This window comes from Colias eurytheme, chromosome 1 (assembly GCF_061535395.1).
Source record: "Colias eurytheme isolate Ceu_HAF_F1 chromosome 1, ilColEury1 Martin Lab GWU primary, whole genome shotgun sequence".
NCBI lineage: Eukaryota > Metazoa > Arthropoda > Insecta > Lepidoptera > Pieridae > Colias > Colias eurytheme.
This window is the reverse complement of record NC_142980.1, coordinates 2,238,131-2,252,906: the sequence shown is the minus strand read 5'-3', so window position 1 is coordinate 2,252,906 and position 14,776 is coordinate 2,238,131. Positions and strand designations below refer to the sequence as shown.

The 14,776-nt window shown below is 34.9% G+C and overlaps 1 protein-coding gene across 2 annotated transcripts in view; it reads right to left on the bottom strand.

The window, feature by feature from the left end:
- Evi5 (ecotropic viral integration site 5) overlaps nucleotides 1-14,776 on the bottom strand; it is a 41,391-nt gene that overhangs the window by 18,259 nt on the left and 8,356 nt on the right. The window contains exons 1-2 of one of the 2 annotated variants that reach the window (XM_090120252.1): nucleotides 7,049-7,316; nucleotides 3,988-4,085 (exon numbers count right to left, since the gene is read on the bottom strand). In XM_090120252.1, coding sequence (XP_089976378.1) covers nucleotides 3,988-4,063 — 76 coding nt within the window. In that variant the 5' untranslated portion in view covers nucleotides 4,064-4,085; nucleotides 7,049-7,316. Of the gene's footprint in view, nucleotides 1-3,987; nucleotides 4,086-7,048; nucleotides 7,317-14,433; nucleotides 14,489-14,776 lie in introns of those variants that run through there. The other variant, XM_090120260.1, reaches the window with a different exon arrangement.

Here is a 14,776-nt window from a genome sequence, read left to right as displayed (position 1 = left end):
TTTCTGTTGTGCTACAGCCACGGTATCAGCCGTATATTTCGTTTTGAGTTTAAAAATCTAATAAAGCAGTACGTACTACGTAGCAGATAGTCTGCGGGGATTAATTTCGATAAAACGATCAAACTTTGCTGAGTTTTCAATTTGAGGACTGGATGAGCGTAGAGCTTCCAGACTATAAAAACCTATTGCGACCAATTATTATACTTATTTTGATGTAATATTATATGACTGCAGACGTTCTATGGAATTTAGAACTAACTTAATTACTTTCTAAACACGTGTAACTATTTTTTTTAGTTAAAATAAACGGTAATAGAATTTAAACCTATATTAGTTACAAAAGCAAATACATATATTAATTTAAACTAGGTGTTTTCTTATTGTTATGGTTATATAAGTGATCGACGATAAGAAGTACATAATATTAGTAAAATATACATTATTAATAAAATATTATAATAGAGGAGCTGGAGGGAATCAAGTACCTATGCAATATGTGAGGACGACATACTAAAAAGCAGTACGTTTTAGATAGTTGCGTTTTGTGGATTATATCCAAATCACCCTTTTCAATATAATACATAAACGATTTTTCATTTAGTTTTAGTTTATTCACATTTGTCACTTGCAGCGAGAGTTTCGCCGTGTTTGTTTCAAACTAAATAGAAGTAAACATTAATTTAGATAAATATAAAACAACGTGAACACTTCCACCTCTTCCACTCAAGCGACAGTCCAAGCCGAGGTTCGTGATTCCCGTCAAGGGGTACGCCCTTGCGCATGTCGCTACCAGGGTGAACCTTCTATTCACACACGTGTCCGCATTAAGAATTAAGATGTCTCAATCCTTCTGGCTAACGTCGAGAGCCTCCACACAAAAAAAGCATCGACGCATAGAGTAGGGTGGACCAAGGAAAAGGTTCCAACATAGTTGTTGGCCGCACGAGTTTTCCTTTTTTTCAGGTGGGTTAGGATCTCAGGTAACAGAATTTGAGCGAAGTTGCCGGTCCTCACATTTTGCATATTTAACTTCCTTCATCCCCTGGTCTATGTGAGTTAGCACAGCCAATGAGCTTAGTAATGTTAGAGTTGAAAATGTACTGTTACAATAATTACATTTGACGCTAATTATTGTATCATTACAATTTGCAATTATGTTTACCCTACATTATGTGATGCAAAGATTTCACGCGAATAAGCATTCCAACCATTATGTTTATGATTATTTGAGTGAGGAATAGATGTTAGTAGGTCAGGAAGAAAGGCCTACTACGAATAAAAGGTGTACGTGTTTTATGGCAGTAATATTGCTGTGCTTCTGAGATTATTATTTTAAATGTGTACAATCAATGTAACTTTTATCCCTTATCATCATATTAACTAACACACAATGTATTCCATTAAAGTGTATTGTAATCCAGTAAAGTGGGCGTTTATGAATATTGTAATTCAGTGGTTATATGTACCTAATGAATATTTAGCGATCGCTATGGATCCTGCTAATCCATTTGAAATATTACCTAAACAATTATCTATATACAGATTATCAGTATCATACTCATATATTATATTCATTAAAATCAGAGAAATAATATACGAAACATATAAACGTATAATTGTATGAATACTTTCATAAAATGAAAGAAGATATTTTAATTAAGATTTGCATTCAAAGAAATACTTAACGAGTGTATTTTCTTCCATTAAAAGGATCGTTCTTGTTGGTAGGTAAAATAAATCAAAAAGTAATAATATAACTTATCAATTCAAGTCCATCACGTTCGATACTGAATTATAGGAGGCAGTTATAATGAATAAATGTTATATGAAACCCATGCAGTTTGCTCACAACATGCGATAACTGCAACAAAAGGTTATAATAAAAATAGACCAGACTTTTTAATAAAATATGAGAGTCAGCACCCATTTGATGTAATGAAAATAACGTATATTATATAAACGAAATAAAGAGAATATAAATAATAGTAACTGTGACGCAAAAAGAAATGCAATGTGCATATACATTATACAAGTTTTGAATCCAAATGAATTCGTCCAGAAATCCACAAATGACACATCTATTAAGCGCTCTAGTCCCGCATTTGTTACATAATCAAAATCTAGCAGTGGTCTTTTTAACAAAACGTTATTTACTGCGTGTTTTCACGTATTCTAATACAATATCATGCGACAATTTTACTACAGTTACCTACTGCGTCTAAAGATAGGATGGTCTTAGATAGTATTATGAGAAAAAAAGTAGTTTCAGTAGTAGTGAGCTCGAGCATTGTGAAAGCTAGCTACATTAGAATATATTAAACGGCTGCACCGTATCTTTGCAGACATAATGATTAATGCAGCACTTGAAACTGCTTTGATGCATGTTCAATTCGGCTTTACTTGCACTTGAAAGCGCGATACCCTCTATAGTACCTACGCATTTAGCGGAGTGCAGGAACTCCGATGTGTTTTGAGCCGATCGGATCAAAGTCAATGAACCCTACCTTTTTATGAACAACGATACAACTTTATATAATAGGCGTTACAGTTACGCTCATTACGCAATATATTTAGACTAGTAATGACTCATGTGCCTATTGCTTTTACGAGCCTCATATTCATTCATTTTAGGTGGAAAACTAAGAGATAAAAAAACCAGCCAAGTGCGAATCGGACTTGCGTACGAAGGGTTCAGTACAATGGGAACCCTCCTTAATATTTTATTTTTATTAATTTTTAGTATTTGTTGTTATAACGGCAACGGAAATACATCATTTTTGAAAAGTTCTGCTTTCTAGCTATCACGTTTTATAGCTAAACGTATTTCCAAAACATAGTACCTATTTGAAGCATAATGAAACCGTTCTATAGCAGCAAGCAGAATAATCGTAGATATACCTAATACCTATACTATAGCGTGAATGGTAAATTTATGTGGTTGGAATCAATGACATTATAAGTAAAAACTAAAAAGGTGTAGATAGGTTATCAACAGAGCGTTGAGACAAACGTCAAAACGCAAAGGAATATAATCTGCTATTAAGCGTATGATGTTTTGCTAAGGATTTGTTCACCCTGCTAACGACAACGACGACAACGAACAAAATTTTCATCCAGTCGCAATTTAACAAAATTGTGCAAAACACAATTAAAAATAAAATATTAAAATTTCCTGTCGTTCTGGTGATTGGAGTTATTTTTTTTGAGAGCAATGAATGAAAAAATAGTTTTTTCGTTGAAACGGTGGCTCCTAGAAAAAAATGTATTGGAAGTTTTTTATAGATAATTTTATGATCTGCAATTTTGGTCCCAGGTTTATTGATTATTATATATGATTAACTTACCGTCTCGGCGAAAATCGCCAAAAACCTATTTTTTATTAATTGACCTCGAATTTTTTTCTTTCCGAGTACCAGTATGATGGGAAATTTTAATGTTTTATTTTGAACAAATTTTGTCTGGATGGGAATTTTGGTCGTGGTCGTCGTCGTCGTTGGTGGTAGTGTGACCGAACCATTATAGGCCGGGAGATACTGATCCAAAATTTTGGGTCATTTGTAACAGGATGGCGGTTCTACAGGGGTCTTAGTACGCAAGGACAAAAAGAAAAATGATGGTCAGAACGCTGGTACCGGGGGACTAGGCGCGTGGGCGTTAGTCAAACTCATCGGATAAATAACGGAAGTCAAACGATTTGTAACACATTAGATAGATAGCAGTTTCTATTCCTTAGCGTTATTCTACTTTCTGACATTTGTCTCGGCCTGCAGAACATTCGATCTTCAAAAACAGAAAACGCACACACGATTAGACGTCAAAGTGAGATGGCATGATTCCACTATCGTAAAAAATTAAGTAAATTGTGGCTTATTAGCCACACTTCGGCGTCCCAGTGCGCCAATAACCTATCTACACCTTTTTGTTTTTTGTTGGACCTATTGGTTGGAATACTTAGCGCACGTGTTAGTGTGTTGGTATGTAACAAACCGTCAAGTGAAGACACGGGCGAGTCAGTATTGATCGAAGCGTAGGCAGCATCTCTTCCTTCCACGTCCACCTTCATGGCAGCGCAACCATAGAGCGATCTGGACGAAGACGACACGTCAGTACCGGACCTTTGTGGCCTTTTTGGTTTGAAAGTTATATACTATCTATGGCTGAGTTGCTTTGACACTATAGTCATTTTTGATCTTTGACCTTGAATAAATTTTTTTACATGCATTGCAATGATTGGTAATTTCTAAATTTTATTCGCTAGTGTATATTTTATCATGAAAACGGATGTCCCCATTTAATTTGTCATTTTATATCATGGATGTAAAATTGCAGAAATCAATTTCACAATTACGTTTAATTTTTTGTTATATCGTAATAATTTACCTCTTATTTTTGCAATAACATTTTGATAGAAATACTCAGTATCTTTTACCAAAAAATAAACAATTCTTATAACTAATGCCTTAATGTGGGAATTGAGCACGCCTCGGCACGAATTGGGCCAGCTCATAACGAAGTGGGGTTTTGTGAGATGAGGAGTTGGAAACGTATTTGCATTTCTCTCACCCTTTCCGTCAACTCTCTTATACCCGTCTTCAATCTCTGCCTTATCCGGGCAAAGCATTTGCAGAGGACATCTCATAGGAGGTTTGCATCAGGTGAACTACCAGATCGCTTGAACGCTCTAACTCTCCTCCTTCATACCTCATAGCTTCATATCTTTAGGACAGGGTTCAGACCGTTGTTGTTAATGGAGAGAAATCTTGCGGTGCGCCAGTTGACATTGGTGATCCACAGGGATCTTAGGACCGTTTTTGGTCTTCATGTATATTAATGACATACCTTTTTATCTGCAGGATATGTGTGAAATAGTACTGTTTGCAGATGATACCCCATTAATTTTAAATGTGGATAGACATGACACAAATGTTGACGAAGCCAACTCTGCTCTTTTACGCATATCCAATTGGTTCAATGATAATAATTTACTATTAAATGCAAAATAAATAAAAAAACAAATTGTGTAGAATATATACTTTCAAATGTAAAAAAGGTGAAAAGGGATTTATTTTAAACGGGGAGGTATTATACCCTGTGAAATCTACTGTTTTTCTGGGTTTGACACTAGATGAGAAGCTGCAATGAGGGGCCCATGTTGCCACCACCGCTGCTAAGCTCAGCTCAGCTGCATATGCAGTTCGAAGAATAAGGCATCTCACCGATGAAGATACAGCTAGATTGGTTTACTTTAGCTACTTTCATAGCAATTTCCTATGGAATGTTTATGTCCTATGGAATTCTGCTATGGGGCAGGGCTGCAGATATAGAAACTACATATATTTATATTACAGAAAAGAGCCATACGCTCTATATATAATTTACGTGCTCGGGACTCACTAAGAGATCTCTTTAAGAATACTGCAGGTATCCTTATGTATACCATCACAGTATATATTTACAACAGAATTCCTCATACTATTAAAGAGTTTAATAGTGCTAAATTTAAAAATTATGTAAAATACGTATTAGTTCAGAGAACCTATTACAGCATTAAGGAATACATGGAAGATAAAAAACCCATGGAGGGTTGTCGCGTAAAAACCACAGGACAGTTCTTTGCCATATTACGATAATATACAGTTACATATTTTATAAATTATATTGTCATACTGACATGTAAGAGCAACTATGGAGTTTCTTGCCGGTTCTTCTCCGTAGATACTACTTTCCGAATCGGTGGTAAATGCTAAAAATATGTTGTGTCGATTTAAAAGTGGTTCTCGAAGAAGACTTATACAATAAATAAATGTTTTAGTTTGAGTTTTGAGTTTAACATAAAACAATGCTTTAACAATTGAACCGAAGTGTCTCCACTTTCACTGATATATGAATAGCACACACAACTGCAGTAAGAATGCTGAATCAACGAAATTAATGATTATTAATTATTATTGAAAACAAGGGAAACAAAACATGCAGATGCTATATTGTTCAACATTAAATACTGATTATAGTTCTCGTCAGACTTCTAGTCTACTCTGATGATGCTGAGAGACGATGGGTAATAATAATTAAAAAAGACGTGTGGCACTCGGGGACTGCCGCGGTAAAGCTATTGCATGCCTTCAAGCCACACCTCCGTATCCGTCGGAGTGGGGAGCGTGAGGTTTTTCGTTACGGAATTTCTCGATTCGGTCCCCACGCTCAAGGCCCGCGATAGAAGCTATGCAATAGCTTAATAAGTTTTGCACAACGAATTATTTACTTTATAGTGGTGTAGGTACTTGTACGTGCGCTTTTTTAATCTTTTCAGAGCGGACTAGACGATTGGCGAAAACTGTATAAAAGATTTGTTTTACATTCGAACACTTCACAGCATAGCACAATAGAATACGTGTATAACATAAATGTGATCAGGGAGGCTGGGATGATACATCTTGACGGGGGATAAAAAAATTGTTAATAATTGTGAACTACCTCTGTTCTCCACCTATTTCTATGTTCACTGTAGAGTGTTCGAAACTAACGTTTAAAATCCGTTAAGAAGCATATTCTTGTATCCGTTAATACTTAATAGCGTTTGTGAATAAAGCCCAAAAAACATGCACAAGGCTAGACAATTTATTTGTATTATTCAGTATCGATCCTTAATCTCCATTATTTTTATCAATATATTTTTTTGTTAGAGAAAGGCGCCAACGTATTTAATTTTGAAAAATTATTTGGATACCATTTTTCTATGCATTTTCTTTTTTTTCAGGTGGTGGTGGTTTGTCCTCGTTAACACATAGTCATTATAAATCGCACTGCTTAATTAATCTATGCTAAGTAATAAACGTATTGTAATACGATTCACTACCATTGTAATTTGTAAATGACAATGGTAGTGAATCGATTTATTCATTCGTCAATATTTGAGGAGTAACATTTCATAGGCAGTCCTGGTGTCAGCGTGACCCAAACAAGCCATCACACTAACACGAGGAGACAATGTTGTGGTCATAGTATATAATATATATGTGAAAGTTATGAGCTCAGTCTGTCCGCTTACAGAGCGTGAAGGCCGCGCCGCGGCCGCGCCGACACGTGAACTACTCTTATGTGTGTGTCCTAATCAGCAAAGAAACAAAAATTTCACTTTAAATTTGCACCACAGATTCTAACAATGTGTTTTATATAAAGTATAATAGTAGGTACACAAAAAAATTATCGTTGTCAAAATATAATTTTTACAAACACTTTTTTATAAATATGGCTTAACACTATGAAAAAGGAATGTCATTTGCAAGACCATTCAGACAAAGTACAGTCACGTACAGTTCTATGGACAAACCGATATTTTTAAAGAACAAACTCGACAGTTTCGTATCGTACAATTTTTTTGCAATTAATGACACTGTATTCTGGACCAGTGAGCTGTGCAAGCTAACCTATTTGTTAAGATTTTATTAATCCCTACGGTACACGCCGGCATTCGATACGCGGCCGGCGCGACTGGAGTTTCCGAGTTAACTAACGTTATTACTTGGCAAAAATACGCATGCGATTTTCAAATTTATATCTACGAGTCTCGATAAGTTTTTTGTTTATTTTTTAATGAACTTTACGAAAAACATGTTATAAATACAACAAATAAAAGTATCTGTAACGGATTAGGACATTTAATATATTTAATGTGTATCTCAATTGATATTCCTATCACAAACAAATATAATATACCTACGCCAACACTAAAGGGAATTATTATGAATTTTAATTATCTAAATAATCATTGATACAGAGAAAAGTGTTACATATATAAATCAATGCATTCAGACACGATCTAAAAGCAGTTAATCTGCAAGTACGTTCGAAAAGCACGACCGTAATTGCTCCAGATAAGTCCATAACACCGAAATCATTGAGGTATTATTACGTACGTACGTAGTACATGTAACTCAATGACCAAAATTGCAGTAATTAATAGAATTACGAGTTGTATCCACGTGAAGGTAAATAATAATACACGAGCTAGTTCACTCTAAGCAGAGATCTTGCATTACCAGATTCATTTGAATAAGTAGCAAAATTATTGCGACCGGTGCATATACTGTAACAATTTCATAAAATGTACGCTCAAATACCTTAATTCGAAAAGTAATTCCCTCGAGAAAAAAAGTTACTACTAATAAATATTTCAATTGAGTTTCAATTCTAATTTTAAAATTATTTATTAGATAGAGTGGAATGGGAGATAGGAAGGTTTCAGTATATAATTTGTTAAGTTTTCTACAACAAACAAGCGGGCGAAGCCGTACACGAAAGGTAGTAAGTATAAGTAGGTATATCATAATTAATAAAGTTTTCCACCATTCTACAATCTCACAAAACAAAATATTTTTATTCACGGGTAACACGATAAAACACTACAATTAAGCATTTCTATGCCAAGGACGAATGTGTAATATAAGAATTTGCATTCAGTCAATAAGTAAATTTATAGGCCCGTAATATTGTGGGCGTGGCCTAGACAGGGCGAGCCCGGGTGTTTTCAGTGCTAATTGTTACTCTTGGGATTTAATAATTAGTATAGTTTATGCACCTTAGGGTTTTTCAAAAAGGGTGGTTTTAACAAACAAGGATAAGCCTTACTCCAGAGTATAACAGCAATAATTATTCTATGATTAAACTATGTATAAAGTTTTTAGTTTTTTTCATAAACTTACTTATTAGAAAAAAATATATCTGCTCAAAAACCATTAGTTTATTGAACACAAAAGTTATCAAGACACGTCACCCAACAAAACAATGCATTCCAACCGTAAAAAATCATTTATACGAGTTACATCACTAGTTTAGATAATATTCAATACATTTCGTTCTTTGTGTTTTTTGGCAACGGTTTCTGTTTATTTCTACTGTAATCAGTAATTTATTAGTATTTAAACACAGTTACACATATTTAAATTTTTTTAAGGATATCTATAATATAAAAATGAATCCCAAAATGTGTTGGTAAGCGCATAACTTGAGAACAGCTGAACCGATTTCGATAATTCTTTTTTATTATATTCCTTGATGTACGAGGATGGTTCTTATGTAGAGAAAACGTAAATATGTACCACGGGCGAAGCCGGGGCAGACCGCTAGTTTATTATAACAATATCTACTATACTCGGCACAGCGAACCTTGTTCCCTATCAATGACAGTTTATCTTAGTGATTGCTCGTATAATGGGTCGTGTCGATACTTTACTTTTTTACAGGCGTGGCGTGGCTTGCATTCAGCTACATCCGCGTCGGTAAACATGTTTTTACAAATATTATAAACTAAATTTTTTAACGTCTATTATGTTGTTGTTGTGATAAGTTTTTTAGCATAGATTAAGTAGGTAAGTAAAACGAAAGCTTTCCAAAATAAAAATGCACCTTATCATTTTCTCGTAATTTTTAACCCGTTAAACACGTTTGCGCTAGTGAATATTTTATCATGAAAATTGATGTCCCCATTTGTCTGAAAAAATTTTGTTATCATAGGTAAATGGATATTTTTCAGGTATAGTCTCACTGGTTAGAGCTGGTTGGCTCACAATTTGTTTTGGCCTGGCGACGGGCAGCCGCTGACGGGGTCACGGAAGAATTCTACCATACCCGTGGCCCCGTCGTTGATGCGGCTTGACGGAACACAGTGGGGTTTTGGTCGGTAGGAATCCGACATAACCCACGGCCCCTTCCCCGGAGGCCGTGGGTATCTATGCAAGATTTCCCCACTTAAAAAAAAAGGTGTAGTCTCACTATTTGGTTTGATGTTTCGGTTTTAAAAATATGTACTCATTTCCATTGCCCACATTTGTTTGTCGATACTTCCGCACTAGTCGATAAAAGCCAACGATGTAAGTTTTGTAGAACGTAAACGTAAAGTGAGATTAAAATAATTTTTCGTAAATGTTAAGAATTGTTATACATAATTCCAACGGAATATCATTGTAATGGCATAAAGCTACGTAAAAATTAATAAATGCCACTTTTAGACGCCTACAATACGTTTCTTATTTAATGGTGACGCCATTACACGTTTGTCTCTTAAGGCCAAGCGCGCACCACGATTTTAATTTTTGCGACACGATTTCAAAATCGCGCTGTAGAAAATCGCAGAGAGTACGGTGCGCGCACAGCGATAATTTAATAGTGATTATTACTCACTTCATCATTGATTTCGTACAAGTTGCTTGTCTTTATTTACTACTTCTTCTATAAGAAAAAAAAAGAAAATTCGTCAATATTGGACTCATCCTTTTACAGCAGATAGAATTGTCAATGGTTTCTTTTATCAGAAATACAATGAACTTCGGATGTATCCCAAAAAATCCTTTGGCTATTATAGAATGAAAATTCCGCCAAAAGGCCGCCCATTGCGCTTTTTTTTATTATTGTAACCTTTATGTACTTAGTTATATTTTGTTTCTTGCACAATAAAGTGTTAAATAAATAAATTCAAACTTTTGACAGATTACTGAGTTCATGTTTACCAAACAGTACCTACCTATATAACTACGATGTTTACTGTTGGCCAGACGAAACACAAGTGAAGTGCCGGCCGGGCCCGAGTGTGCGATTTTATGATCGCAGTGCGCGCGGTACCATACAATTTCATATTCTGCATTTGATTTTCGCGACAATCGCGTCGCGAGCAGTCGCAGCAAAATGTGACAAATCACAATTTTAAAATCGCTGTGATTATTTAATCGCATGTGCGCGCATTGTCATAGTAACTCATACGTTGTATTTCTGCGATAAAATAATCACGCTGCAGAAAGTCGTGGTGCGCGCTAGCTCTAAGAATAACTGTCAGTGTCATAGGAATCATCATTCGCCATACATAGTTTTACTTCAGAACATTTTACAGTATTATAATATCAAAAAAGAGAGAAGAAAATCTATGCCATTTTTAAAGAATTCGGCTTCCTTAATCTTGGGTTTTTGGCTTTTTTATTTTCAATAGCCAGATTATAGTTTACAGATAAATATGCAAACTGTACCTCTCTATATGGGAACTGCCTAGAACTGATCAAGGCGAACACAACACAAATCTTGCAATGTCTAAAACTTTAAAAGTCACTGCGGAGGTGTAGGTACCGGACTAATGAATATGAGTCACAACTCATAGACCTGTTTTGTGATGTAAACATTACATGAAAATATGAATGTAAATCATATGGCAGTTTCTTTGGAGTTCAATGAGAGCAGAACACGGTTTGCCACGAATGTATTCCATCCACACGAACTCTTATGTATTCCATCGGGATTCCGGACCACACACTTTAAGCTCGAATTCTCACAGGTGTAAGTTTGCAATCGGCAAGCTAAATAGTACTCTAAATATTCAAGCATAGAATAGGTTTCTAGTTGGATTTAAATAGAAAAAATCTGCAACTAATTCAAGTGGATGATAATTGTCTGAACGTTACGCTGATCACTAGAGTTGCTGGATTACTTTCTCGATAATTTAAAATTAAAGGCCAACACACTAAGTGTCGAAGAATTTTATGGAAATGTCTCCATCCTTTCTTCGGTAGGATTCTGAGTCGGAAATGATGTCATAAACGTGAAGCTTGTTTGCTTGATTACGTAAGCAGAATGCATTTAAAGCATGACAAAATTATCTATTGAACGGGAGGAATAACATCTAGTATCTCAATACGACTTGTGTTGAGCTAAACGCAATCGCAAAAAATATCGCGTAATAATCATGTAAGAAGAAAAAAGTCATTTTATAGATATTGCATACACCAGATAAAGTTTCTTTTGCTGTTCCAAGAGATCTAAAAATACGTAAACAATGGTGTAAGTTTATGCAAGGTTATACAAAACCGTTGTCCGTCATTGCTGTTGATGACGCTTAGTATTTCTTGACATTAAAATATTAGAAAACTAAGCTAAAAAAGCAATATAACCAATTTTTCTTACCAACACAACCTGAAATCTGAATGTATGAAAATAAATAACAGGTGACTGACAGGACATGCCCTATGACGTCACGTTTCATTTCGACCATTTTACAAAGGAGAATGGTGAAACTGGGCCTAACTGTTACAGAAATCATAATATGTATATTTAAAATTCATTATGTTCATTTTAATAGTTAATTATTTGTAAAATATTGACTTCTGATTCATATTCTCTATTTTACGACACAAATTGATAACCGACGCCAATAGTTGCATACCTACTGAAAGTTCAGAGCTATTTTCAATATCCTGATATAGAATGCACTCGTCGTTTCTATTTTTAAAAGAGTGCCTCTTGAGGACTGCGAACAGACCTCCGAGCTGGGTTGTAGAAGATAAAATAATGTAACAATCTTGAGTAGGTATACTTATCTAATATTTTTGAAGGCCGATTAACGTAACCTGGCGCGTTCACAGTACTCACACTTATGAAATTTCACTATATAGTATGTTCAAAAATATTATATACATATATCAAAAATTGGCGGCCGGCCGGTGCCGCCGCAAACGCTACGTCCCGAAATTTTTAAATCTGTAATATCTTCGAAAATATTCATTTAAATCATTCATTATTAGCCATTATTTGTCGTTATTTCAAATTAGCCATTATTTGTCGTAAAAAGTAAATGACAAAAAAAAGTTCTTGTGGGTAGGCTTGCCAGGTGTCCGGCTTTAGCCGGACATGTTAGGCTTTTTGCAGTCGCGTCCGGCCTAATATGTACGTGTTTGGCCTGTCCGGCTTTTGTCAGGCTTTTTGTCAGAGTGGCGATTCGTACGACGATGGGTGGACGAGCGCCCGACCTGAACGAAGATGACTCTGACTTTAAAAAGCTGTTGGCACATCAGAAGTGGACCTCGTATTTTAAATCATTTAATAATGAAGAATTTTATTCGGAACTGCTTAAGTTGGCAGAATATTATTTTGCAATACCAGGCCACAATGCCAACGTTGAAAGAGTTTTCTCTTTAATAAACGCCCAGTGGACAAAGGAACGCAGTAGACTACAAACAGATACAATTGCTAAGATGATGTTCTTGTTATGCAATTTAAAATTAACATGTAAAAAATTTTACGATATGATTTCTAAGGAAAACGAAATTCTTGACAAAGTAGGTGCAAGTGCCAAATATAAGTATAACTAGATTTTGTTATTTTTTAAAGATTTTAAATTGTTCTATAAATACCTACTATAAAGTAAATTCTTACCTAGCCGTAAAATTAATATGTATTATCTTTTTGTTACTTTCCAGAAGAATGATTATTTTTATTTGTTTTATTATATTTTTTAGTTTATAGTATTAAGAATGCCAAAAGAGAGCTATATTCATTTGTTTTTTAGTTTTAATAATATTTAATTATCTACAAAAGACTGATGATCCATTTGTAAGTAAAACTGTAATAGTGTAACTTAATAAACATTTCAAATTCGTAAACGAGTTTTTTTATTATAAATATTATGTCCATCTTTTAATAAATATCGAATATCCTCACTTTTCACCACGTATAAATACTTTTTTCAACAGCCCAGCTGTAAAAACATTATGTTTGGCAATAAAAAAAAACATGTTCGGCTTTAGGCTAAAATGTCCGGCCTTATATAGTGCGCAGTCCGGCCTTTGCATTTTATGGCCTGGCAACCCTACTTGTGGGTTATCCTTTTTTTATTTTTATTCTACGATAGGGAAGCGCTTGACCACGATCGACTACAGGCCCATGTTGAAAAAATTATGGGTCATTTGACCCACCACCTGACCTATCTAGAATGATATAAGAGCATAAAATAATAAGATTCAGCACTATGACGACACTCGTAAGCTGTCCACCTGAGTGCAGATGAGAATTCGAAAGTTCAGGTAGAGATTTTCTCCCCTTGTCTCCATGATTTTTGTACGGCGTTGCGGAATAATGGCTTAAAAGCAGTATAGAAATAGTATGACACAGATGCCGTACAAAAATGGTGGTCCACAAAGTCGGAATTTATTTTTATTTTTCGACAGTTGCCGGGGTAAATTTGGTCATTTGATTTTATACGGCATCTGTGTCATACTATTTCTATACTACTTTTAATCAATTATTCCGCAACGCCGTACAAAAATCATGGAGACAAGGGGAGAAAATCTCTACCTGAACCTTCGAATTCTCATCTGCACTCAGGTGGACAGCTTACAAGTGACGTCATAGTGCTGAATCTTATTATTTTATGCTCTTATATCGTTCTAGATAGGTCACCTGGTGGGTCAAATGACCCATAATTTTTTCAACACGGGCCTGTAGTCTATATATATATATATATATATATATGTATGTATATATATTTTGCTTTTTTTGTTTTTTAAAAGAGTAAGTACATTATTTTGTGTGATGTCGTCCGAGGGGTGTATTTTAAAGTATACTATTTATATAAATGGTTTAAAAGCTATTATTACTAACAAAAGTTATATATTTTACCTCTAATGGCTGTGATCCTAGTGCACGTTGCGACGGCCGCCGGCTCGTTCATTAACTGCAAGAGAAATAGGTATATTTAAGGTGATTTATGCATGAAAAAGCACGAGAATATTTGCAGCGAGTTGATGTTGAACGAAATCAACTCGTGTACACAAAGACAATATTTTAAAATGGCGATGGTTGACGGTTCTTGGTTGGTTTCCGTAGATGAAAGAAAAACTTAAATTATATTTATTTGTTATGAAGAAGATTATTCGTAATGAACAACTCATACAATGAATCAATAATCCCTTTTTCTAAACTTGAAACAGTATTATTTCCTCTTTTGTTCTACAGAGATACA